Below are 25,891 nucleotides of genomic sequence, written 5' to 3' on the forward strand. Positions count from 1 at the left end.
TTTATTTCATGTGCTGCTTTAAGTCAGTATTTTTCATGTTTTACGGTTATAAAATGTTGACTTATGACTTATGGTTTGTATTTTTTAAGAAATCTTCAACTATGAATTTTCCAGCTAAAATGATATTTTTCCTAAGAATGATAGAATAACTTCATAGTTTTTTCAGACTTTTTATAATGTTTTGTTTATGTCAAATCTGTGTTTAGAGCAAATGATGGGTATAGACAGTTAATTATTAGAAATAAAATATTAACTTTTCTTAGATAATTATGGCTTGGTCTGATCATAGCAGAGCATATTTTATATAAATTTTCCCTACCACCAGTGTTTTGTGATAATCATACTTATTGACTCTTTATATGAAATTCTTCAGAGAATTTAATTTTTTCCTGTTTGTTTTCCATTTACTCTAATTTCAAATCTTGGCTTCTCCTGTCTTCTACTAGTTAGAGTTTAAAACAGAGTTTTTGAAACTCTGCTTTTGCAATTATGGCCATACCTAACTCCACTCTGTGGACTGTGGACCCAAAGAATGTGAGACAGAACTACTGGTAGGCCAGTAGATGTCACAATGAAGATGTGAGACAGGGGAGACAGGGTTTGGACTTGACTTTGAATCCTTGGCTGTATTCCAGCATGCCAGACCTAGAGCCTGAATCCAGGTCTCTTGATGTCTTGGGTTACTACCACCACTTAGGGCCAGGCCCAGGGATTCCTGAGCTTGCTCAAAGTTTGTGTTCTTTTCTTCACCTTCCTGTTCTCTCCCAGAACTAATATTGGTTAACACTCAAAACCAATACATTAGAGTGTAGTTTTCAGTCACCATAGTATTAATGCTAATGGCAAATATCTTGTTAATCTGAATTTTGCTATGGGAAAAAGATTTTCCATTATGGTATTGTTTTCCTAGGAAGATAGAGAGTTACTAGTTAATGGAATTTAGTAGAAGCTGAATGACCATTTGTAGGTAACAGAAATATATGCTAAGGAACTCTAAAAATAAATACTTCACTTTTGTGACATTTATCGTTGTTTTGAGTGAACACTGCCAGCATAGTTTGCACATATATGTGGAAAAGGAGTGAGAGAATAACAAGAACATACTTCCTTGAAACCTGTATTATGCACACAGGGTAGCAATTTTATTTTTGCTTCTTGTGTGCTGGACATTATTTGTTAAAAATGAGTGTGAGACTTGTATATACTTTCTTCATTGTAACGAATTTTTTGAATTATGAGATGGGTGAGGAGAGGAGTAACATCATTTACTATGAGTCCCCCCTGTTTTCTCCTTTACCCCTAAAATATTTGGACTATGCTTGCTCATAATATAAAAAAAGAAATATGAAAGCCAGAATACCAAGGAGACTTTTAATAAAGAGACTGTTTAATATTATTAGCTGAAATTACCTCTTACTGATTTAAACTTATTATTGATTCTTTTCCCAGTTTCTAGAGATATGGCTTTCAGAAATGGAATTAGGGAATTGAGAAATTTGCTTATCTTCTTTGTTCTGGTTTCAAAAATAATATATGCTTGCTACCAAAAAAATTCCATAACTAAAGAAATATATAACATGAGCAGTTCAAGCCTCTTGAGATCTTACCTCCTTGAGATAACCACTTTTTATAGTTTGGTGGATTAGAATAAAGAAATTAATAATAAATGTATAATTCTTTTTAGTTAAGGTGAAGCTGATATATTGAAATCATCTTTTCAAATTAAATGCCTGACAATTCAGATAGTTGTTTAGATTTCATTTTTTATTTTTAGGGAGATTATACGAAGAAAAGCTGTTTTAGCATTATACAAATTCCATCTCATTGCTCCTAATCAAGTACAGCATATTCATATAAAGTTTCAGAAAGCACTTTGTGACAGAGATGTTGGGGTCATGGCTGCTTCCTTGCACATATACCTTAAGATGATTAAGGTAAGTTGGAAATTTCATCAGGTTTTGAGTAGTTCCTATTAGAAACATAGTTATGGAATTAAAAGAAAACTCAGATTTTTCAAAATGCTTAATATTTCAAGTTTTTATTATTGACTTTTTAATAGTAATTTCTGCAAGTTATTGATAGCATGAGTTGTAGGCACATTACAGAATTAGTCTTTTTTTTAATGCCTAAAATATTTTCGTGTTAGTAAAGAAGCATGGAAAAATGGTGGCTAAAGAAGGCAGTTGAAATTTGGAGATTTGTAGTTTTTCAAGCAGTTACTCTCTTCTGTACAGCATCATGGAATGCATAACAGCTTATAAAAATGAAGAGAGCCAATGGGGGTTGTGTAAGGCATAGACTACATTGTCGAAGCCATACACTGATACTGTGTCACATGAGGAAGGAGGGTTGAATGGTATGGTAAAAAAAATTTCTAAATGGTGATATGGATTTATACTAATTCAACTCCAGTATATTTTCTGAAACCCTTTGTATCTGAAAGTATATGTTTGTGAGAGATTTCATGAGTACCTCACAATGATAGGGAATATGCTCTTGAATTTAGAATAAAATTATAGAACTTGAGATTGTCTTCACTTTTTTTTATCATAAGGTAGCTTTATTACATTCCTTTACCTTCTAAAAAACGATTATAAAAAGGAATACTTCATCTAAGTGTAATACTGTCTTTATGGACATACCACGGTTGGAAAGTAAAGTTAAAAGTCATGAATATGTGTGAGGAGAATGAGAACAAAGGCAGGACACCTATAGTCTACCACACCAGGCCAATGGGTACCGGGGGAGAGGGGAACACGGGGACAAATGTGGATTTATTTGGGTGTGTGTGTGAGGTGTCAGTGAGCTGCTTCTAGAAGCCTAACATAAACATACTCGCTGGCTCCAGGTCAGGACACACAGGCACACAACCCTCATACTGCTGCCCAAAGCTTCAGTGTCTTCACTTTTCTGTATTAGATGTGTTCCCAATAGTTTGATATAAATAGATATTTGATATTAAATCTTATTTTTCTTCTAACATTTGCTAGACTTTGAAAGAGCCATTATTTGCTTTCTAAAAATTTGTCCTTGATGTATAATAAAAATTATAGTGATGAATCGTGTTCATTTTGAGGAATGTGTATTTTATTTCCCCAGTCCAAGTGGTTAGTCAGATAATCAAGGTATACTCATTCAGAAACACACATATGTTTAAATACTATAAGATTAATTATTTTCTAATAGATTCACTGATTTGAAGGGTTTGAATGTTTGAGTAGTCTTGGCTGTGCTCTTCCAACCAGAACACGTTTAGCTCATTCACATGAGAAGTCTTTTGCAGACAAAGTTCAGAGATTGCAAACAGGCTTTGGTTTTCATCAGAAGTAGAGATATTATTATTCTTTTTCAGTATGCCAGTTCTTTTTACTTTTTTGATTTAATTGCTAGTGTTGACTATTAAAGGTTCTATATAAGATGTAATTATAAAAAACTTGAAATGTGATTATACCATTTGTGGGGACAAGTAGGGAGTGGTGGAAGCTTTTTGGGGGATGATTCAGCTTTGGATCAGGTAACCAAAGGAGTTTCATCGTGGAAGAAATTAAACAGATGAGAGCACTGTTTCATTAAAAGTGAACATGAAACTTCTAAACGAGCATGTAATAAGTTAGATTCTCTAGCGTTTGAACCAAGTCCATTTTATATTTGGTAAGACATTATTATTAACAGGAAGTTTTTGTTTTATTTATTTATTTTTTTGTATGTAGGAGAATTCATCTGGATATAAAGACTTGACTGGGAGTTTTGTAACAATTTTGAAGCAAGTAGTTGGAGGAAAGCTCCCAGTAGATTTCAATTACCACAGTGTGCCAGCACCATGGTTACAAATTCAGCTCTTGAGAATACTAGGACTTCTAGGAAAAGATGATCAAAGGTAAACTAAGTAAGTTCAATAGCCTTAGGCTTTAGTCATGTAGAGCAGTGGTCCCCAACCTTTTTAGCATCATGAGAATCTAATGCCTGATGACTGAGGTGGAGAGGAGGTGGTGATGCTAGTGCTGAAGCTTCACTCCCATGCCACTCACCTGCTGTGCGGCCCAGTTCCTAATAGGCCACCGACTGGTACTGGTCCACAAGCTCTGGGATTGGGGACCCCTGACCTAGAGGTTTCATGATAACCCAGATTCTCTCAATGCTTAATTGTCTTAATAGTGATAAACAAACCACTGTAAGAAGTAGCAGCCATACAAAAATATACAACTTGCCAAATTAGGCCTATGGACTATGGTTTGCTGACCCTTGCTTTAGTTGGATATGAGTGCTTCACCTTCTTAAGTAGTTTGTCTGAATTACTCTTTTAGCCAATACTTTACATTAAACTTTTTATGGTTATCTTTCCAATTATATATGCATTTTGTAACTTTTTATTTTGCCATAGTTTTTCACACTTGCAGAAAAGTTCCAAGAATAGTACTCTTATGCCCTTTACCTAGATTCATCAGTTATTTGCATTTGCTTTATTATTCTTTCTCTCTTTTTTTGTATGTGCATGTGTACACACATATTATTTTTATTTACATTTTTTTCCTAAGCTGTTTGAGAACAAGTCCAACTAGATTTTAGTTTCCTGAGACAAAGAGCATGGCTTGAGTCACTGTTGTGTTTCTGTCTTAAGAAAATACTTGCTAATCAGTGTTCTTACTTTATGAGATATAATGCTCTTTTATGCAGCAAAATAAGTTTATATTCTAATTCTTTAGCCTAGCTTTATGAGAAGATTGTTCTCTAGACTGTTGCTCCTAGTAATGCCTTGTTGGTGTTATTTTAGCATTTCTGCCCACAACCACCTGATGAGTGCTAACTGGGCTGTAGCACTCTTGGTTTTACTATTTTACTTTCTTCTGCATTTATGAGTCTCAATCCTGACTGAAACTTAGGGCGGAAGTGATGGACCAGACACACGCAAAATTTTTGTCTTAATTATATTTTATTTTATATAACCCAACCTATCTTATTGTAAAGCTCTAGTTGGAGTTCGTTGGAATTGTTTTAAAACCACAAATTTCATGGTGATGCATCCAGATCTTCTTAGTCTAAAAAGATTTAATGCCATCATATGTTATCAGGAAGTAACTTTGGAGGCATTTTGTGAATTTACTAAATTCACTAACTCATTATATTCCTTTCCTTCATGGGAGAATTTGGAGAATATATACAAAATGACTAAGAGGGTGCTTACCTTCAGAGAGCTCAGTTGAATAGAAATTAGTCACAATTAAAGTGAATGAGACTGGAACTCTTATAATTTTGTTCAACATTAGAATGTTTTCTCCTTTGTTGTTCCAACTCTAATGAGATTTTATTTCTTAAGACATGATTAGCTCAATGTGGCAAAGTAAACATGTTATTTTATAACAGATTCTAATGTATTTAATTGAAAGAATTAATTTACTGGAAAAGTCTTATATTTATGGACTTTTATATCTGAGTATTTTCTAGTGTTTTATAGCATTCTGCTTAGGTTATTAATGTTTAACTTGATCATGTTGGCAAATGTTTCTACATTTCATGTGGTTAATTATATCTCTTATTCCAGACATTGGCTTTTAAAATTAAGAAACTAGACTATAATCTAAGTGTAGTATTACTGAATTTTTGGGGTGAGGATTTGTAATGTCTACTATATGGTTATTGTCTGTGGAAGAAGTGCTTACACAAAATGAAGGATTTTAGAATTCTCACTGGATATTTATACTTCAGTCGAGATAATAAAAGTACATGCACTTCAAATTGAATTCTATAGCTGCATATTTGGAAAAAAAATTTTCTGAAAAAGATATACATGATATGTAATTCATATAGCTCCAGATTATTTTGATCTTTTGGCTTGTTTACTTTACAGTGTAGTTTCTCTATAAGACTACTGTGTATAGTCTATGTTGATGGTAGTTTTTTTCCATTAGTCTTTTTTGACTTTTTAAAACATATAGAAATACCAACTGAGAAGCCATAATTTTCACATTGGCACCTTGGAGAGGACTTTTCTAGGCTTGGAAAATGAGTGCTAGGATTCTGGAAAGCACTGCGTTTTCTTATAGTATTTGCCTCAACCCAGTATTGTAACTGTAATCAGCGATCATAAAGACATAGGACTGTACAAATTTGTTAATTCCACAAAATATTTTTTTTATATTTAACATAAATGAAAGTCAAAATTTTCTTTCTGAAGAAACGTGCTGTTTAGAGAAAGGCGAATATTTGAATACTTTAAAAAATTATGTGGTTAAAATAAAGATAATATACTGTCTGGGATAATCTGGATATATGAGGTATTATTGTAGTAACTTGAAACAGGTAGAAATATTTTATTACAGGGAAAATTACGAAAGATAGTATGTTCAACCAAATAAAAACCTGATTTGTAAACTAGGTACAGGTTGAAGAAAGAGTTGGTTGACTTATGTTTATCTTCATTGACTAGTCAGCTTTGATATATTAGGAAGTTAAGCTCATGGAAAAAAACAAATGGAATCTTTAAGAAGTGATTTTTTTTTTTTCACTTTTCTGTAGATCCTCAGTTTTAAAGAGAGAAACTGTATGTTTTATTGGGTTATAATACTAAAATTCTACTGCAAATAAAATGTCTTTTAAACAGGACAAGTGAATTAATGTATGATGTTCTTGATGAATCCTTACGAAGAGCCGAGTTAAATCACAATGTCACATATGGTAGGTAACATGTAAATGCTACTCTAATGACTAACAGTATTTTTCAGTATCATAACTAAATCTATGTTAGAATACTAAAATACTAAAAATTTCAATAGAATTTTATATGTTATATTTTAAGGTGGTTCTTTGGGTTATTATTTTTCAATGGAAGCATTGAAAATAATAGAAATAATTTGAAATTATGGCATCGTTTTAAATATTGACCTAAATTTGTCATTATAGTTCTCTCTTTTTTTAAGACTTTATTTTTTAAGAGAAATTGTCTCTTTTTTTAAAGTATTCATCAACTTAGTAGACCTATTCCATATTTAAGAAGACAGTTCTTAAATAAATCAGTCAACTAGTTGTCAAATATTTATTAGATTTCTGTTATTTATCAGGCCCATGCAAGATACTTGGAATACAGTTGTGAATAAAACTGTCATTGAGCTCACAGATAAGATAGGTGGAAAAGGATGAGTTGTAAATGCTATAAAGGAAAATTAAAGGATGCTTTGGGAGAATATAGCCACTAACTTTAGATGAGGGGGAGAGCAAGGAAGGTTTTTATAAAAAAGTGGTATTTAAGAACAAAACTGAAGGATGAGTGGTATATATATATATAAGGATATATAAAATAGACTATTTTGTGAAGAGTTGCTATTTATATATCATTTTATACAACTTATAAAATAATTTAGTGATAGGAGACAAGAATAAGTTGGGGAGGAGAGTGGAGAACTGAGAAAAGTATCTAAAAAATCTTCTAATTTTAGTAGCTAGAAGAAAGAACTATTAGTTCCTTATTGATCAGTCTGAGAAAGCTCAGTGAAGAAATTGGGATATTTAGAGATATTTAAAAGATAGAAGTAAAGCAGTTTGAATTTTGTATGCTATTGAGAAGAGCAGTAGAAGAAGAATTGAGAGATATAACTCAGATGAAAAGTCATTTCTTAATCTGGTAAAGTGCCATGAAGTAGGGGACAAAGAGCATTACTTTTTTCAGATGGTGGTGAACTGTGGATCTTTAAGAACAATGGTTGTAGAAGTGTAGGGTAGACTAGAGGCCAGAAATTGAACTAGTTAACTGTAATAAAAGTCCTTGACAAAGATGCAGTGGGAATAAGGAGCAAAGATTGGATGCATAGGTCTAGTACAGGAAAAATAATGCACATGGTAGTGAATTGGGATAGTAAATTTAAAAGAATAGATTTATGTTTTGTATGTATAAATGGTAATTAAAGGCAGTAAGAGTGGTTTATTCATTTGTTCAACCAGTATTTATTGAATGCCTATAAAACAAAAACTTGATTTGTGAACTAGATACAGATTGAGGAAGGAGTTGATTGACTTGTGTATTCCTCCTTGCTAAGTAAGGGAGATGAAAGGATGGATAAGGTAGACACAGGCCCTGCCCTTATGAGTGTATGGTATAATGAACAGTTGATACTATCTAGGCTACTGCTATGTAATGAGAAGAATAAGGGGCCAGAGATAAGGCTGACCCTTATTGAGGCATGTGGTTTGGCTTGGAGCTGTCAGAAGATCCAGTGAAGTGTTACAGTCTTTGCAGGCAGCTAAAATAAGTTAAAACATTTTGTTTGAAAGATAATTAGGGTTTAGGGTAAAAGTTTGAAAGGTTCTCAAGGAATTCTGTTTAAAATTAGCTAAGAGTATGCTTTTTTTCTTACATAAAGCTTTTTTTTTTTTTGGTAATTGACATTTCAGCTTTAATTTTTTTATTTTTTTGAATAGGTAATATATGCACATGGTTCAAAATTCAAAAGGTACAAAAAGGTATACAGTGAACAGTAAGTGTCCCTTCAATCCTTATCACCTACTACCCAGTTCCTCTTCCTGGAGATAACTACTGTTACCTGTTCCGTTTGATTTGGAGAACACTGTATACCTGATATTTTTTAATGTTCCCCACTAGGACACCCTTCTCTTATTAAGATTGCTGAAACCAACACCAACAATTTGTTTCTTTGTAGGCTGTCAGTTCAGTGTTTCACCTTGCCACAGAAACTTTCTAGTTTCTGTTGTTTTGTTTATTTCTTTTATTCATCTTTCCATTGTTATGCTTTTTACCCCATATTTGTATTGATACAGTTTATAGCTTACATTGATTTTATCAATAGTAGAGTAATCCTAATATAAATATTTTATTGCTTAAGAATGTGAATTTTAAATTATAAGCTTCATAAGGGCAGGAACTGTGTCTGTCTTATGGACCAGCATATCCCAGTATCCGGCACTGCGTTGATCAATGAGTAATATGTTTTAATTGAATTGAAGAAAGAGAAAGTTATTTTACTTTTATCAGTTATCTATCTGATAACTTAATACTTTCTAAACCATATATTTATGAAGGTCCATTATTATAACTTACCTTAGTGTCAAATCAAGAAGTAAATCTCATCAAAGACATTTATTGAGTATATGTTATGTGCCAGGCATTGTATAAAGTGATGTAGAGGATATGAAGAACTATAAAATGTAATCTTTGCCTTCAAGGAATTTATAATATAATGGAAAAGATAACTTACTTATGAATAATACTAGCATAATACTAGTATAAGGTAGAATACAAAGGGGTAGTACAGATAATAAATATTACAGGAGTTCAGGGATAGTAGAGGTCACTGTGGGTCTGAGGGCACTTAATGATATAATAGGACCCTGAGAGGTAGTAGGATTTAGATAGCCAGAAGGCTGAAAGGGTTTCTAAGAAGAGAGAACATGAGAGAAGGTGCCCAAATGGGGATGTTTAAAACAATTTCAGAGAACATTGACTCACCAGCCTGAATGGACAGTTTATAGTGGGAGCAGTGCAAAGGCCATATTGTGAAAGTCTTCTCATGGCAGCCAAATTATTTTGGGCTTCATACTGTGTAAATCTGGAGGTATGGAAGATTTTTGGGCAGGATACTAAAAAGATGAGAATGACATTTTTAGTAAGCTAGTGAATTGGGAAAATTATATAAAATGGAATATAAGGGACAGAACCATCAGAAGTAGATAGAAGTACCTTTCCCTGTTTTTCCCACTAAGTATACCTCAAAACCCTGGACATTATATGTAAAATAAACATAAGACTCTGAAAGATGAAGAAATGAAAGTAGACTCTTTAGGGACCTTGGGGTGAAAGGAACAACACCATAGTGAGTACCTGTTTTTTGTTTTTGTTTGTTTGTTTGTTTACCTCATGTACCTCCAACTGGGTACTGGAGAGCCAGCAACTTGGAAATGCCAACAGGTGCAGACAAAAATGCCCCAAGAAAAAGCCTCTCTAGCAGAAGGACCAAGAAGAAAAGGGCAAACTAGCAAGATAGGAAATTTTTAGACAATAGTCCCTCCATTACAACTAAGTACAACACAGGAAAAACAATGGATCCACCTACTGCAGCAGAGGCTTAGTAGAGAGCTGAGATTTCCACTCTCTTCTGGTACAGAGAGGTGCCCCAGCCCTCCCACTGGGCTGATGGCAGAGAATCCCAAGAGGGGAGCAGGAATTTGATCCCTGCCAGGTGTTAATGAGGCCCACCTCCCTTGCACTGTCAGTGAACATGATATGGGAAGCCTGGATTTCACATTATCCAGGAGCAGAAAGTAGTGAGGTACCCCTCCCCTTTTTGCTAGGTTGGCATTAGAGGAAGCCTAGTGGAGAGTCCAAGCTTTCGTCACTGGTCAGGGATTCTGAGGCCACCCTCTCACTGTCAGTGGAGGCTACATAGGGAGCAGTAATAAGGTACCCGTTCCTCGCACTGACAGCCTGGTATTAGCAAATACTTGTATCCCTCACCCAGAAGGAACCAGGATCCCCTCCTCTGAAAGTGTCAAAGGAGACAGGGTGGAGAACCTGGACTTCCATCCCCATTGAGCGTTATCCCCATCTCCCTGTCAGAATGAAAATAAAGTCTAGTCTGAAGGATAACATATCAGTAGAACTTCAAATTTTGTGCATATTTCAACCCAAAATATCTATGATAAAACCACAGTGTCACAGATGTTAGAATGTTATTAAATTTTTAATTTGGTAATTTTTAGTTGGTAGTATTTTGGTTAGGACCTGGGTTGCTCCAGAAGAGTAAATCTCCACATTGTGTTTTTATGTTTAGAAATCCTCAGAAGCACTTTTCTTTTAACCATTGTGGAGAGGAGAAAGCAGAGTGGCTGCTTTTTCATTTTTGGACTTATACTCAATTTTTTTGTAGCATTGGAGAATAAAGGCATGTAGCTCTAGGTGGGAAAATACTTTAAAAACCTATTAAATTTATTTTCAGCTCATTTACAATTAAGTTGACTAGTAAGTGCAATATTTGAACAATACTAGCTTTCTAGAAATTTTAGGAGCATCTGTATATAAAAGTTTAGATTTTAGGCGGGTAATGAGAATCTTTTTTAGAAAAAAAATTTGATAGTAGGAAAATTCTGAAATGGCAGGACCATAAGGAAAGCATGTCAATTATGATAGAAAATGGAGCTCATCATTTTAAATCTTGCTTAGGACTGTCACATTAGTTCCAGGGTTTGGCAGACTTTTTGTGAGAAGGGGGCTAGATCATAAATATTTTAGGCCTTGTAAGTCACATAGGTTTCTGTCACATTCTTTTGTTTGTTTGTCTTACAACTTTTAAAAAATATAACTGTAACCTGAAGCTAATATAATGTTACACATAAATTATAATTAAAAAATGTGAAAACCAGTCTTGGTTCACAGGCTTCCAAAAGTAGGCTGAGGGCTAGATTTACTGATAGTTTGCCCACTCCTGTCTTAGTTGATTAGTTACTTGACTAAGATTCTCTTTGTTTAGTTCATAAAGTTGTAAAGTCAACTTTTTTCATAGCACAGAGTAAAGACATTTTACTGTGCAATTTCTGAATATACAGAGTATCTTTTTAGGTTTAATTAACTTTGTAGGTTTTCCTTTAATTAAAGTCAGTTCCCTTCTTAATGAGAAATTTATATTTCTAATTTATTTTCTCTTTCTCTCCTATAGAAAGTATTTATATAAAGCTTTTTACACAAAATTTATGTGTACCTCAATTGATAGACAACTTAGCAGTGTAAAACAGTTGAATATTCAGGATCTATCTTGTACAAAAGAAGTGTCTGATTGTTATATTTTTTAGCTTTTGGAAATAGAGACGGAATGTTTCTATCAAGGACACTTGATATGCTTCAACTTGTAGTAGAACTGTTTTTCAGTCTCCTGATTCTGTGTCTCACTTCCTCATACTATGATTCCATAGGGCATGCTGGTCTTAATGGTGCCTCAGTGATTCTTCTTTTCCATGGCAAAGCTCCAGCTCCTTGACACATGCCTTTTAAAAGAGTTTAAAAAAAATTTTAGTGTCCACTTTGATCTATCATAGTTATCAGATCTTTGACTATATGAAAAATTCACATTTGAACACTATCAAGATGTTTAAGAGATTATTCTATGTTCTTTGAGGTTAATATTAAAGAAGTGATTTGAGGATTTTTGAGCAGTGTCCCTATTTTGAAATAAATGATTTCTTAAGTATGCAAACATTTTTATTACTATGTACCTTGTTTCAGATTCACAGTATTTTTAGAACTACATGAAATACTCTACTCTCAATAGAAATTTCCAAAAAGCAAAAATGTCCTCCATTCACGTTGAATTCTAAATCCACACTCCCAAATGATTATATTGATATAACCACATTGAAATACACAGTTTCTCTAAGTGGTAGAAACTGCCTAAAAATGAATTATTTTGAAGCATTTGAGGAGTGTTAGAAATATCTATTTATATAGGAACAATAAGTATATTACTTATGTGTCTATTAGAATGTGAGCTCCTTGAAGGCAGTAGTTTTTGTCTGCTTTGTTCACTGCTGTATCCATACTGCTAGAACAATGCCTGGCATATAAGAGGTGTTCAATAAATACTTGTTGCATGAATGAATTGTCATTGTTATCTATTAACATATATAATTCTCTTTAAATTGTACAGTGGTAACATAATCCTAATAACTGTATAAGCCTGAGAACAGTAAAGTTCATATCTTTGAAAATTTTCCATAAAAAGATTTTTGACTAAAACTGACCTTTCGGTTAGTTTGTTTTGTTATGAGTCTACACAGATGTGTTATTTTATTATGCCTTAACATGATCCCTGACATTTTTATATTTTCTTTGTCTAGCTATTTTGTTTGAATGTGTGCATACAGTCTATTCTATTTATCCTAAATCAGAATTACTTGAGAAGGCTGCCAAGTGCATTGGGAAATTTGTTCTATCACCTAAAATAAATCTCAAATATTTAGGTAAGATGATTGGTTCTTTTCACCGAAATTACAAAAAAAGCTTTTGAAATTTGCTGAATATTTGCTTCAAGTCACTTTGTATAATGTAATTTTTGTTTCTAGGACTGAAAGCTCTTACCTATGTCATCCAACAGGATCCTACTCTGGCTCTTCAACACCAGATGACGATAATTGAATGCTTAGACCATCCTGATCCCATTATTAAGAGAGAGGTAAACTGGTATTTTGAATAGTGTATGTGAAATGTTCCAATTTTTAAACATTTTATTGTTATTATATAGAGAGATTAAAGTGGTAGGCAGAGTAGAGTGTAGGTGCGTGTGCATGCACATACACTTTTTTTTTTTAACTTTTGAGAGCATTTTTTTCTTTCTACTAAAGTTTAAGGAACTTTTCTAAAAAGTATTTGTGTCAGTATCCACACGAATGGTTTTAAATTATGAGTTGGAAGAGTTAGGTCCAATTACCTGTATGGATTCATTAGTACTTTTTTCGTCCAAGAATTATGTCAATAGGAGACCTGAATTTTATTGCTGGTTCCTCCTATTAGTTCCATTTTAAAATGTAATACATAATGATTAGTATTTTTTCATTATTCTCTTTAACATCTGTGAAATGGGCTAATGCATTCCCTATCACATATATAGGAATGTTGAAAGAATTGATAAAAATGTCTCTAAAATGATTTGAACTTTTTGGAAGGAGAGATGGGTAATTTACTAAATTTTTTTGACTTTTTCTTTTTGTAAAATTGCTTTAGTATTTACCTGGGTGTCTATTTTTATAAATATTTCTGTTAATTCTTACAAAGAAATCACTCTAGACTTTCATTTAAAATGATATATAGGACCTAGTTAAGAGAGTAGATAGCTTTATTTCTGATTTTAAAAGCCAGCCAAATGGGAGCTTACTGTGGTACTTGTTTTTACTTGAGGCAGTAAGAGGTATATACCTAAGCACTGACAAGCAGCTGTAAAACAGTTAGTTCTTGATACCTGAGGTTTTGAACGTAGGGATTGCTAGGCTTTAAAGCACTTGAGCCACCAACCTTTGTCCATCCCTTATAGGCTATTTGCCCTTGGTTGGCCAAATGACTCATGTGCTGTTTTCTGTTGTTTAGGTAGTGTGGAAAATACAGTTTGCAAGACTAGATTTTTATATGCATGTGTGTGTCTGTGTGTGTACACACGCACACACATACAGACAGGCATAAGTAATGTAGGTTTAAGAAGATGATATATTTTTAGAAAATAGATTATAAAAGTTTTAGCTTTTTAGTCTTTACACAGCCTGTCATGTAGAAATGTCAGATTGTAATTATCTCTATCAATAGAAGGCTTTTAGGCTTTGGAATTGATCATAATTCATTTTTTTAACAATAGTTTTACTTAAGTTCTATTTCTTTATTTCTTATTTTGTATCTAAATGTCTTTAATAATCATTTAGTTTTATAAATTTTGAATAATTTCTAGTTTTAATTTTTTTGTGTTTCAGTCAGCATTTGCCATCTTCAGTCAGAGGAATTTTAATCTCTATTTCTTTATTTCTAATAAAGTTACCTTTATTAAGTTCTGTGCATTTCTTGAGCACCTATTAACTGACTTGCCAATAGATTTATGTAAAAGTGGAAGAATCAACCATGTTATAAACATGTTACTATATTTTTTGGTGTTATCATGCATAGTTTTATAATACCGTTTTTATTTTTCTTTCTTAAACAGACTCTGGAACTTCTTTACAGAATTACTAATGCACAGAATGTAACAGTGATTGTCCAGAAAATGCTTGAATATTTACATCAGAGCAAAGAAGAGTATATTATCATCAATTTGGTTGGCAAAATTGCTGAGCTGGCAGAGAAATATCCTTTCTTTGTACCATGAGTCATAAAATATCTTTAGTTACACAGTGATGTAAAAATGATTGGTATAGACATGTTCACTTGCAAGTTGAGTTCAGAGCCCAGCAATAACTTCCATTCCTGATATTCAAGCCTCTCATCAAGAACAGGAATTCCTTTAGACTTCTTAGGGGTTGGCTTTTTTCCTGGTTCTTTTCATACAGTTGGTCAGCATTATAGGGAAGAAGACAGAGGAACATCTGCCTTATTTCTTTCCGTCCCTCCTTGTTTTTGACTTTACTTCCTACTCAGCTTCTTTTCTTAGTAAAAGTTCTTGTGGGTGGGAGAATCAGGATACTAAAATTTATCCTTTACACTATTGTTTATATTAAAATTGTCACGGAATAGTTACTAACTCCATTCACATGTTACTTTTTTTCACATTAGTTTTTTAAAAGAGGAACTTTTACAGGTCACAAGGATAATCCATTCTTTTTAAGATGTGTTTTGTTAAAGCTAAGAATGAATGAATGAATAATGTTAATCAGGTTATTTTGGAAATTGCTGAAGTACTAGTCATTACTGTAGCTCTGGCCAGCAGAATGATAGAATTTTAGAACTGAAGAGGAACAGATTAGAAAAGAGAGTAAACAAGTTCAAGTAGACACATCACAACATTTAGCCTCTCTGAAGTGTATATCATGTTTCATTATTTGTCCATAATTTGCTGGAACATTCAGTTATTTCACATTTATTTATTGGATGCCTGTTATGTGCAAGGGGGGGGGTGCTAGATAAAGCAACATGAAGTTTTTTTATTTTAAGTTTATTAAATAAAGTTTACTGAGCATCTATTTTACTTAAAACTTGAGTACAGAACAATTTTTTGGCAGAGGTTAAATAAAGGTAAAAATGCCAAACCAGGATGAATTTGGGTTATTTTTAAAAGGCTGATGCAGAAAGGATAATTTTAGTAAGTGGCATTTGGAAGTGTACTTGTTCTTAACACTTGTGGACACATATGCTCCTGATAATGCGTGGTTTATTCAGACAATGAATGCTGTGTTTTCAGTGGGAGGAGATGTAATGCATCCTGATATTCCCAATAACTTCCTGAGACTGCTAGCAGAAGGTTATTACATTCTATAAAATAAAGATTTTAAAATTAAATATTTTTATTACAGAGTCCTTAGAGAATTTAGTAGAAATTAAAATGATATATCAATTTCTTTGTAGGTTTCGAGGATGAAACAGAAGATCAACAATTAAGACTTTATGCAGTTCAGTCTTACCTCACGTTACTAGATGTGGAAAATGTGTTCTATCCACAGAGATTTCTTCAAGTTATGAGTTGGGTGAGCAAAGTACATTAAATCATAAATGTTTATAACATTTTTTATAAAACCAAATACTAACAATATATTTCCTTCAGTTCTACTTAGTTAACTCTTTCAGCTGTCAATTCCCCCCTCACCCCCCCCCACCCCCCACTACCACAGTGGCTGCCTTCTATCCCTTTACTGTTTACTTGTCTATTAATTTTTCCTGCCATCTCACTTGTCTATTCTTTTAAATATGGATATTTGTTGAGATCTCTGTCTGTGTCTACAATACATTTGTTGTGTTTTCTATGTGAATCTATATTTGAATGTGTGAATATTCAACATATCTGTGATATAGTTAGTAGTTTCTTATATCTGTGATATAGTTAGGGTTTCTCAAGGTTGCAGTCAAGGTGTCAGCTGGGGCTGCTGTTTCATCTGAAGCTTGACTGGTGAAGGATCTACTTCCAAGTTCAGAAATCAGTTTCTTCAGCTATGAAACAGAATTTGAGGTTAAACTGTCAACTGTAGGCCACCCTTAGCTCTTAGAATAGCTCTTAGTTTCTTGCCATCTGGGCCTCTCAACATGGCTGATTGCTTCATCAAAGCCAGCAAGGGAGATCATCTTTTTGTAAGACAAAAGACACAATTTTATGTAATTTAATCATATGTAATCACATACATCCTGTCACCTTTGTATATTCTTGTGCATATGAGTGAGTGTTTCTTTATGGGGGGAGATTTGGAGAAGTGCAACTGCTGGGTCATAGAATATACTCATTTTAATGTTTTATAGTTTTGCCAAATGTTCGTGTGTTAACTTATATTTTACCCAGACTTTTATTTAAGAATTTTAATTTTCTAATCTATAGGAAAGTTGAAAGATTAGTATAATAAATACCCCTATGCTTTTGATCTAGAGTCCCAGGTAATACTTTTAACCACTTTTGCTTTACTGTATCCAACATCTATATCTAGGTCTACTTATATACAGTTTGTTCTACTGAGTTATTTAAAATTGAGTTGTAGACTTCATGACACTTCACCCATAAAAAATTCAACGTGAATCTCATAATAATGACATTGTTCTAGGTAATGATAAAGCCATCATAACACTTAAGAAATGTGATGTTAATTCATTAATATTATGTAATAGTTTATATTCAGATTTATCCAGTTGTCCTAAAAATGTCTCTCATGTCTGCTTTTGCACTCCCCCCAATTGCAGATCCAGTCAGGGTTCACAAATAGCACGATCCTCGGTTTTTTTTATTTTACAGTGATTTTTAGTTTCTTGATATTGATATTTTGGATGAATCCTGTTGACTTGTAGATTGTCTAACATTCTGAATTTGATTATTTCGAGTTCAGTTAAACATTTTTAGCAAGAATCCTGCATTGGCAATATTATGTACTTCCCACTGCATCATATCAGGATGCATATAATATCAGTTCTTCCAGTTATTGGTGATTGTAAATTTCTTTGGTTACTATGGTGACCTTTAGATCTCTCCATTGTAAAGGCACCCTTTCTCCTTAGTAATTTATAACTAATATTTGAGATTATTTTGTGAGGCTATGTGAACATCTTTTCCTCAACTCTCTTTTACCAGTGATTTTAGCATCAATAATACTTGCCTAAATTGGTTATTGTATTTGGTGGCCATTTGTTTGTTTCTTCCATGAATGTGACATGTCACTCCACATACTTAAGAGTGTTTTTATTTCTTTCTGCAGCATACAGATCCTGTATGTGTTTTGTTAGATTTATACTTAAGTATTTCATTTTCTTTAGAGAAGTAGTAAATGTATTTTTAATTTTGGTTTATATATGTTTGTTACTAATACTATATACAGATATAATAGATTTTTGTATTTTTATCTTGTACCCTGCAATCTTGCTGAACTCACTTATTAATCTAGGATATTTTTTGTAGATTTCTCGAAACCTTGTTAAGAATTTTTGCATCTCTGTTCATGAGGGATATTGGTCTGTAGTTTTCATTCTTTTCTACTCTATCTGTTTGGTTTTGGTATTAAATTGGCTTCATAAGATGAATTGAGAGTCTTCTTTCCTCTTCCGTTTTCTAGAAAGATTGTGTAGAAGAGTGTTAAGTGTTTGGAAATTTTGCTATTATCTTTCATGTTACTGATTTCTAGTTTGACTTTCTGTATTGATTCGAGAAAATGATCTGTGATTTCAGTTCCTCTTAAATTTGTTGAGGTTTGTTTTATGGCCTATGATATGGTCTATGTTGTTACATGTTTTGTGGATGCTTGAAAAGAATGGATATTCTGCTGTTACTGGGTGGTGTGTTCTATAAATGTTGATATAATTCTTTTGGAAATGGTGTTGAGATTAACCATGTGGCCTTCACTGACACACTGACACCATGAAGCGGTGGCCTTGTTATTGCTGAACAGTGGTGAAAGTCCTTGCTCCTCTCTAGGATTCCCCTGATACCACCTCAAAAGAAAGTGGATGAGGTACCTCTTTATACCTGGGTGGAAGTGAGGTGCAGGCTTCCTGTTTGGTCTTTATGGGCACTGCAGAGGAGTGGACCTCTACAGCTTGGTGGGGATGAAAGTCCTGCCCTTCCCCTGCACTCGACCTTCTCTGTCATCACCCTTCAGGAGGAATTGTGGTGCTTCTTATAGCCTGGTAGGGGCAGAAGTCTTGGCTGTCCACTCAGCCTTTGCTAGACTGGGTGGGTCTGCAGTTTTTCTATGTGGTGCTTGCCTGGAGTAGAAGGATTATTGTTTAAAAGTTTTCTGTTTTCCTGGCTCTTTGGCTAGAGAGTGGGCTTTTCTTGGGACTTTTTTTTTATCTGAGTCCACTGATTTTTTCCAGGTGGTTGGCTCACCAGTACCCAGTCTAGGGTATGTGAGGCAACAGTAACCCACTGTATCATTCTTTAGGTCCCAAGGTCCTTAGTGATATGCTTTCTTTTCTTTAACTTTCAGAGTCTTTTTATGTGTGTTTTATATATAACATCAAGGGTTTTTACATGTACTTAGTGGGAAGAATAGGGGAAAAATACTTCTACTCCATCTTCCCAGAAACATAAAATCTATTGATTTTTGAACTGGGATTTAGGCTATCTGCTCTTCTAGAGCTATCTTCCATTTTTTATTAAACCACTCAAAAAATTATCTCACTGTTTAAAGATAGAACATATTTAATCTTATTTCTTTTTCCTTTTCTTGTTACTAGCTATAAATCTTCCCTTAACTGTCAACTCACCTCCCTCTTTTTTTTTCTTGCTAGTGCCAGTAGTACACCAAAGACATGAAAATACTTTATAAATACCACTTAGGAAAGATCTCACCTCCATGAATTATCAGTTTATTAATGATTCTTAGATCAATAGGATTATATATCAACTAAATAAGTTAGATGCAAGAAAAAGGATGCAACATAGATTGGTGTTCCTCAAAGTTCAGTGGATCATCTCCATCAGAATCAGCTGATGCTTGTTCAAAATTTATATTGTAGATTATTCCACAGACATACTAAATCAGAATATCTGGGGTTAGAGCCTTGAAATCTGTATTTTAATGAAACACTTCAGGTGACTCTTATACATACTGCATGTGAGAACCACTCATTTAAATGCTTATTGGAAGATAATAACAGAATGTGAAAGTGCTTGTAAAAACCAACAACCAAACCTATAAGTTCAGAAGAAAGCTAACTTGTAAAGGTATCTGCTTTATACATTTTTAATGATAAAAATGTGGAAAAGTTTTTTGTATTGAGTTCCAATTCTTGGTATAATTTTGAACCTAAAAATGTACAATTATATTTTTATCTAATAATTTCTTCACTATGAGAATATGTTTAATCTAGATTACATTTACTCCAGCAGTAGGCATTTTGTTTAGATTTCTGAGTATAGTTTGCTGTATAACTTGATATTTGCATATAAACATCTTCTTGTTTTACTTATAGGTGTTAGGAGAGTATTCCTACCTCTTAGATAAGGAAACACCAGAAGAAGTTATAACCAAGCTCTACGGGTTACTTATGAACGACACCACTTCTTCAGAAACAAAAGCCTGGTTAATTGCTGCTGTGACCAAGTTAACCCCCCAAGCACACTCTTCTAGCATTGTTGAGAGTTTAATCCAGGAGTTTACCGTGTCTTTGGATACTTGTATGAGACAGCATGCATTTGAATTAAAACATTTGCATGAGAATGTGGAATTTATGAAGAGCTTGCTTCCAGTTAATAAGAGTTGTGAAGACATGGTGGTAAGACATCTGTGTTCCATCTTTTTAAAAACTTTATAGTCTTTAAACAGAATAATCCTTGCATTTGCGATATATCTGGACTATATCAAAATAAAGTTTCTGTAGCACTGAAGATGAAGATTGGAGTTTTTCTCACATTAGTATGAGAGAATTTGAGAGCGTCCATTCAGTAGTGATCCTAAATAGTCAGGAATAGAAGAATATCTCTTCTAGAGAACTGCAGTAAAGGGATTGATACTCTTTGAAAATCTTTTATATATAATAATTCAAGAATTTTTGTTTTTATCTTTTGAATTTCTCTAATATATTATTTAATTATTACTCTCTTTGAGAATCTAAAAAAAAAAAAAATAGTTCTTTATTTTGTCCATCTACAGTCTAAATTCTTTACCACTTTGGAACCTGACCTACCCACCTTTCTTTCTCTCACCTACTCTCAGCCATTACCCCCTTTAACCCAAAGCACTCATTCTCTATTCAGCCTCTGAATTTGTGCCAGTCTCTCTCTCAGATTGATGTAAATCAGAAAACTTCCAAAAGGAAACAAGATTTGTTCAAAGTTTTATGTGTTAGATTGTCATATGGTTGAGAAAGAGCAGAGGACAGGCAGTATTCCCATTAATTCTGTATCAGATTTTTATGGCTTGTATTCATTTTAAACTTTTATTTGTTAGTTCTTTCAATAGTTCCTCAAAGGCAGAGGACTTCCGCTAACATTTGGTAGGCATTCGAGAGACATTCATTGAAACGATGAATAAACATGCCATACATAGTATTAAATTCGAAGTGACCACACTTTCTCTTTTTTCAATAAAAGGTAATGATAACATAGCTTCATCTCTTAAGAATCTTATTGAAACCAAACCTTTCCAAATTCAGAATGTGTTATGCCACTTAAATGTTTGAGAATTACCTGCTGTTCTAAATTATCTGAACTGCTTGCATACACTTGGCTAAATCAGAAGCAAATCTCTGGTTCCTGATGTCATCACTGCTATATCCTCTTGTGTATATCTCATTTTTCTTTCTTTCCTCTTTTTCCTTTTTCTCTTTCCCCTTACTCTTTCTTTATCTCTAATTTCTTTTCATCACTCTCATGTACTTTTCTGTTCTTCCTGAAATGAAGTAATTTTTCATAGATTTGTGAAAAAGCATTTTCAGGTACAAGGGAATCAGTTAAATCAAAGGAACCTATGTGTATGTTACTTACATGGTAAAAAGGGCTTTGTAGATGTTATTAAGGATTTTGTGATGGAGAGGTTATTCTGGATTAATCAAGTAAGCATAATATAACCACAGGGTTCTTTTAAAAGTGAGGCAAGAAGTCACAGGAGAAGGCAAAATAACAATAGAAGCAGAAATCAGAATAATGTGGCCATTAACCAAGGTGACCTCTAGAAGCTGGAAGAGACAAGGAATTTATTATTCTCCCCTGGAGCCTCCAGAATGAACTAGCCCCCCGCAACAGGAAACTAATACAGATTATAGCTCCTAGTGTATGTGTCTCCTCTAGTAGATTACAAGTCTCATCAGTGCATTAACTATATCTCCTTTGTCTCAGTCTTAGCATCTAACATGATGCCCTGATACATTGGATGCTCAAAAATGTATTCTTCAATGCAGTGAAATCAGTAATAACTGCAAATGACTTGCATTGTTAGATAATTAGCTGTGTGATTTGTTATAGGTGTTTCAGAAATCTAGACAGGTAGCACTTTTGGAATTGAAGTTCTGTTTCACTGAAAAAAATTTTAGCATATATGGACTGAAAGTACTTATGTGAATGTACAATCTACTGTTTAGGGTAAATTTTTTACTTCTGAATTTTTAATACAGGTAGATGCCTCCTTATCTTTTCTGGATGGTTACGTGGCCGAAGAACTCAGTCAGGGGGCAGCACCTTACAAACCTCACCACCAAAGGCAGGAAGAAAAACTTTCTCAGGAAAAAGGTAATTTTTCATGAATTTATAAGCTATATTATAGGGACATCATTTTTTTATGCATGTAAGTAAATAACAGGATATTTACTTTTATTATCCCTCTTTAAATCTTCTTGTGACTTGTTTACACTGAGCAGCAATTTGAAAATCCAAAAATAAAAAGTTAGCCTAAAGGTATTCCCAAAGTCACAGGCTTTCATATACATATGAAGTGCATGAGAGATAACAGCCATCCTGGAATTTTGAAAGACCTTGAAAGTTGAATTATCACTGTGCTAGATGGCTGACAGATACTAGTGTGGGTATATCTGTAAAAAAAGTTTCAGAAGAAAACTCTGGTTACTATGGACTCGTGAGTTTCAGTTGCATTCTGAATAGTTTTATATGTCTTAAGTATGTTAGAATGCTCCCTCCAACAAAATACCTGATCAGTGAAGTTAGGAACAGCTAAGAAAAGAATGAATAGCTGTACATTTAAGAAACATAGCTTGTCAGGGAAAGACTTCTGTCATGATTTTGGTAAAGAGGAAATCTTTGAGATATTTGGATGATGGATAGGAAGTATGTATATGAAATGAATAAAGGGAGACCACTGAATATTATATATATAGGGATTCAGAATGTTTATACTGAAAAGTTCAATAATGAAAGATCTCTTTTTTTCTATTCATCGTTTAATGACTTTTGTTGAGTACTTACTATTCTCTAGGCTCTGTGCTAGTCACAACTAAAATGGTTGATCCTAAAATGAGATCAAAAAGTCTAAACACTAATAATAGGCTTGATGTTATTTTTTTGTAGAGTATTTGCTCTTTTAAGGTTTTTAACATATTATTTAGTACAGTGATACCCAATGGCCCAGAAAATTCAGTTTTCTTTCAAAGGGCAATCAGTTTAACTCCTTATATATCGATAGAAAATGTACAGGAAAAAAAATTAAGTTTTGAATTACAATTGCTGGACTTGTGACTATCTTGCATATAGAAGCTTTATGACATCCAGGACATGGAGGGAAAATCTAGAGTTCCAGAGTGACAGATGTGGTCCAATTGCCCTGTTTCCTTATTCTAAAATGTCTGGAGGTCATCAGTTGCTATTACTGTAATTCAGGGATGGGGTAGGGAAGGGGAGATAGGACAAGGAGCCTAATTCCTGGCACTGCCTGTTTTCTTTCTTAAAATAATTTAAGTTGCTGATGTAAATATAGTAGATAACCCTGGAATTCCCCGAGTTAGTGCATTCCTTTGCCAAGTACATCTTTTTTCCCATAGAATATTCATTATAAATGGGGTTAAGCTCTCAAATTAGGCTCTTTTCTTCTCCTCCCAAATCTATTTTTCAAAAGTTCTCTAAAGTAAAAATAAAATTTTATGAGCTTATACTGTCTGTTATGGAAAAAGAGATCAGTTATGAGACAGGACATAGCAAATGCTTAATAAATACTTGAGGAATCAGTTATAAAATTATATATCTTAGAATTGGACTGGCTATAAGACAAAATAAAGGATAGGGGGAAACTGGTATTTTTGGACTAAAAAGTTGTTAATTCTGGAACCCTTCAAGTATCAGTCAGTTCTGATACTGACCTTATTTGAGATTTTTATAAATCATTTGCATAATCACAAAGAGAGATTTTAAAAATAATGCAGATTTTCGAGCCCCGTTTCTATACCTTCTGTATCTAAATCTCTGAAAGCTTGGCGCTATGTATAAAAAGGTCTGTGGGTGATTCTACAAAGCCAGCTTGACCCTGGTTATCAAATCAGCATTTTCAAACTGTTGAACTAGTTTGAACCCTTCACTTTCCTAAGAAATTAAGGTCTAGTTCATATATCTAGTTAACACCTATCCTACGTCAAGAACTCAGTTCTCTTGATTACTAATTAGCTCATTTTTTTCTCTTGCATATTGATTCCTCTTCTATATCATTTGTTTAGCTAACAAACAAGCATTTATTTAGTACTCTTTGGATTAGATGCTGTTTCCTTTGGAGGAGGCAAAATAACATAATAGTTGAGAGTGCAGCTCTGGAACCAGAGTATCTGATTTCTTATCTGGCTCTGTCATTTCTTGTCTTAGTAATCTTGGGTTCAAGTCCATGACAAACTCTTTGCCACAGTTTCTTCATTTGTAAAATGAAGATAATAATTACAGAAGTTCACATTTATATTTTCTAAGATACTTTTTATGATTTGCATTGTAATCCAGTTTAAAAAGATACATATACCAGTAAGGATTAGGCTCAGCTAAATAGCATATTCGAAAACAAACAAAGAGGCGCCTTATCAAGGTAGAAGGTTATTGTTCTTTCCCATTAAAGAAATTCATAAGTAGGCAACCTGGGATTGACGATTGCTTCATGACTATAAAAGAGGAAAGGAGAGAAAAAAGATGTTTTTTCTTCCAGGAGAATTCCTCCCAGAAGTTGCACACAAAACATGTGCATAATTTCATTAGCCAGAACTCAGTCAAATGGCAAAGGAGTCTGGAAATGTCATCTCTTTTTGGGTGTTTATATATCTAGCTAAGAATTGAGGGTTCTATTACTTCAAAAGAAGAAAATAGATATTGGCATCTGCTCTCCACAATAACGATATGAATTTTCATGGCTCTGATTGAATTCATTTGGGTATACAGACTTGAAGGAATCTGAACCTGAATAAATCTTGTTCTTTGTTAGTAAGGGAGATTTCACATTGAGGGTTCTGTCTGTCAGTTTGGTATAGGAATGTACCCAAGAGCATGTTTTTTATTAGGCAAAAACATGGTTGTCTCTTCATAGCTTAAACACTTTTGCATGAGAACAGCATCTTTTCAATAGACCTGGTTTATCAATTGTCTTTCCTAACTAAATTCTTTTTTAGCTTCTAAGGGAGGTAAAATTATAAAAAAGAAGAACTATCTTTGGTTAACTAGTAGTATGAAGACTCTAGTAGACATTCAATAAATCATAGCTGCTTTATTATTACTATAAATATTTGATTAGAACATTTCCAAAGTCCTTCCTAGTTAACAAAATGTCACTCACTGGATTCTAGTCTTCAATTATTTTATTTCAGTAGTAAATAATAACTGATAATTTTTCCTTTTAAAAAATAATTTTCTCTTTGTCTTAAATACAAACCTCTGTTATTGTTTTAAAATTCTAGTTCTCAATTTTGAACCGTATGGACTCTCCTTTTCATCTGGCTTCACTGGACGACAGTCTCCTGCTGGCATTTCTCTTGGTTCAGATATATCTGGGAATAGTGCAGAGACAGGGCTGAAAGAGTAAGTTCAATTCCTATTGAAATCAAAAACATGGGAGTCCTTAAATGTAGAAGGATTCCTGAAAGCTAAATTCTACTTGGGCTCTTGTTTCAGTTGTTTCTATTTATTGCTCGCAAAGTGTTGATACTGTTCAGTTGTCCTTATACTTTAAAAGAGCTTGCTTACTTCTAAGACATCATAGGATGTATACAACCTTTACACATAGTAATGATGTGTGTGCTATTACTACATATTATATGTGTGTGTGTGTATATATACATATGTTTATATATTCATATATATAAATATGGAATCTCACATTAAAAAAA

At 33.5% G+C, this 25,891-nt stretch overlaps 1 protein-coding gene across 1 annotated transcript in view; it reads left to right on the top strand.

The window, feature by feature from the left end:
* The window catches only part of AP4E1 (adaptor related protein complex 4 epsilon 1 subunit), a 71,501-nt gene that overhangs the window by 29,573 nt on the left and 16,037 nt on the right, over positions 1 to 25,891 (top strand). The window contains exons 6-16 of the mRNA XM_023527718.1: positions 1,755 to 1,934; positions 3,711 to 3,877; positions 6,599 to 6,672; positions 12,832 to 12,954; positions 13,057 to 13,166; positions 14,676 to 14,815; positions 15,814 to 15,926; positions 16,031 to 16,149; positions 20,069 to 20,371; positions 22,208 to 22,322; positions 25,463 to 25,583. Of these exons, the coding sequence (XP_023383486.1) occupies positions 1,755 to 1,934; positions 3,711 to 3,877; positions 6,599 to 6,672; positions 12,832 to 12,954; positions 13,057 to 13,166; positions 14,676 to 14,815; positions 15,814 to 15,926; positions 16,031 to 16,149; positions 20,069 to 20,371; positions 22,208 to 22,322; positions 25,463 to 25,583 (1,565 nt within the window). The remainder of the gene's footprint in view (positions 1 to 1,754; positions 1,935 to 3,710; positions 3,878 to 6,598; positions 6,673 to 12,831; positions 12,955 to 13,056; positions 13,167 to 14,675; positions 14,816 to 15,813; positions 15,927 to 16,030; positions 16,150 to 20,068; positions 20,372 to 22,207; positions 22,323 to 25,462; positions 25,584 to 25,891) is intronic.

The sequence above is a fragment of the Pteropus vampyrus genome, unplaced genomic scaffold, assembly GCF_000151845.1.
Source record: "Pteropus vampyrus isolate Shadow unplaced genomic scaffold, Pvam_2.0 Scaffold19, whole genome shotgun sequence".
Lineage (NCBI taxonomy): Eukaryota > Metazoa > Chordata > Mammalia > Chiroptera > Pteropodidae > Pteropus > Pteropus vampyrus.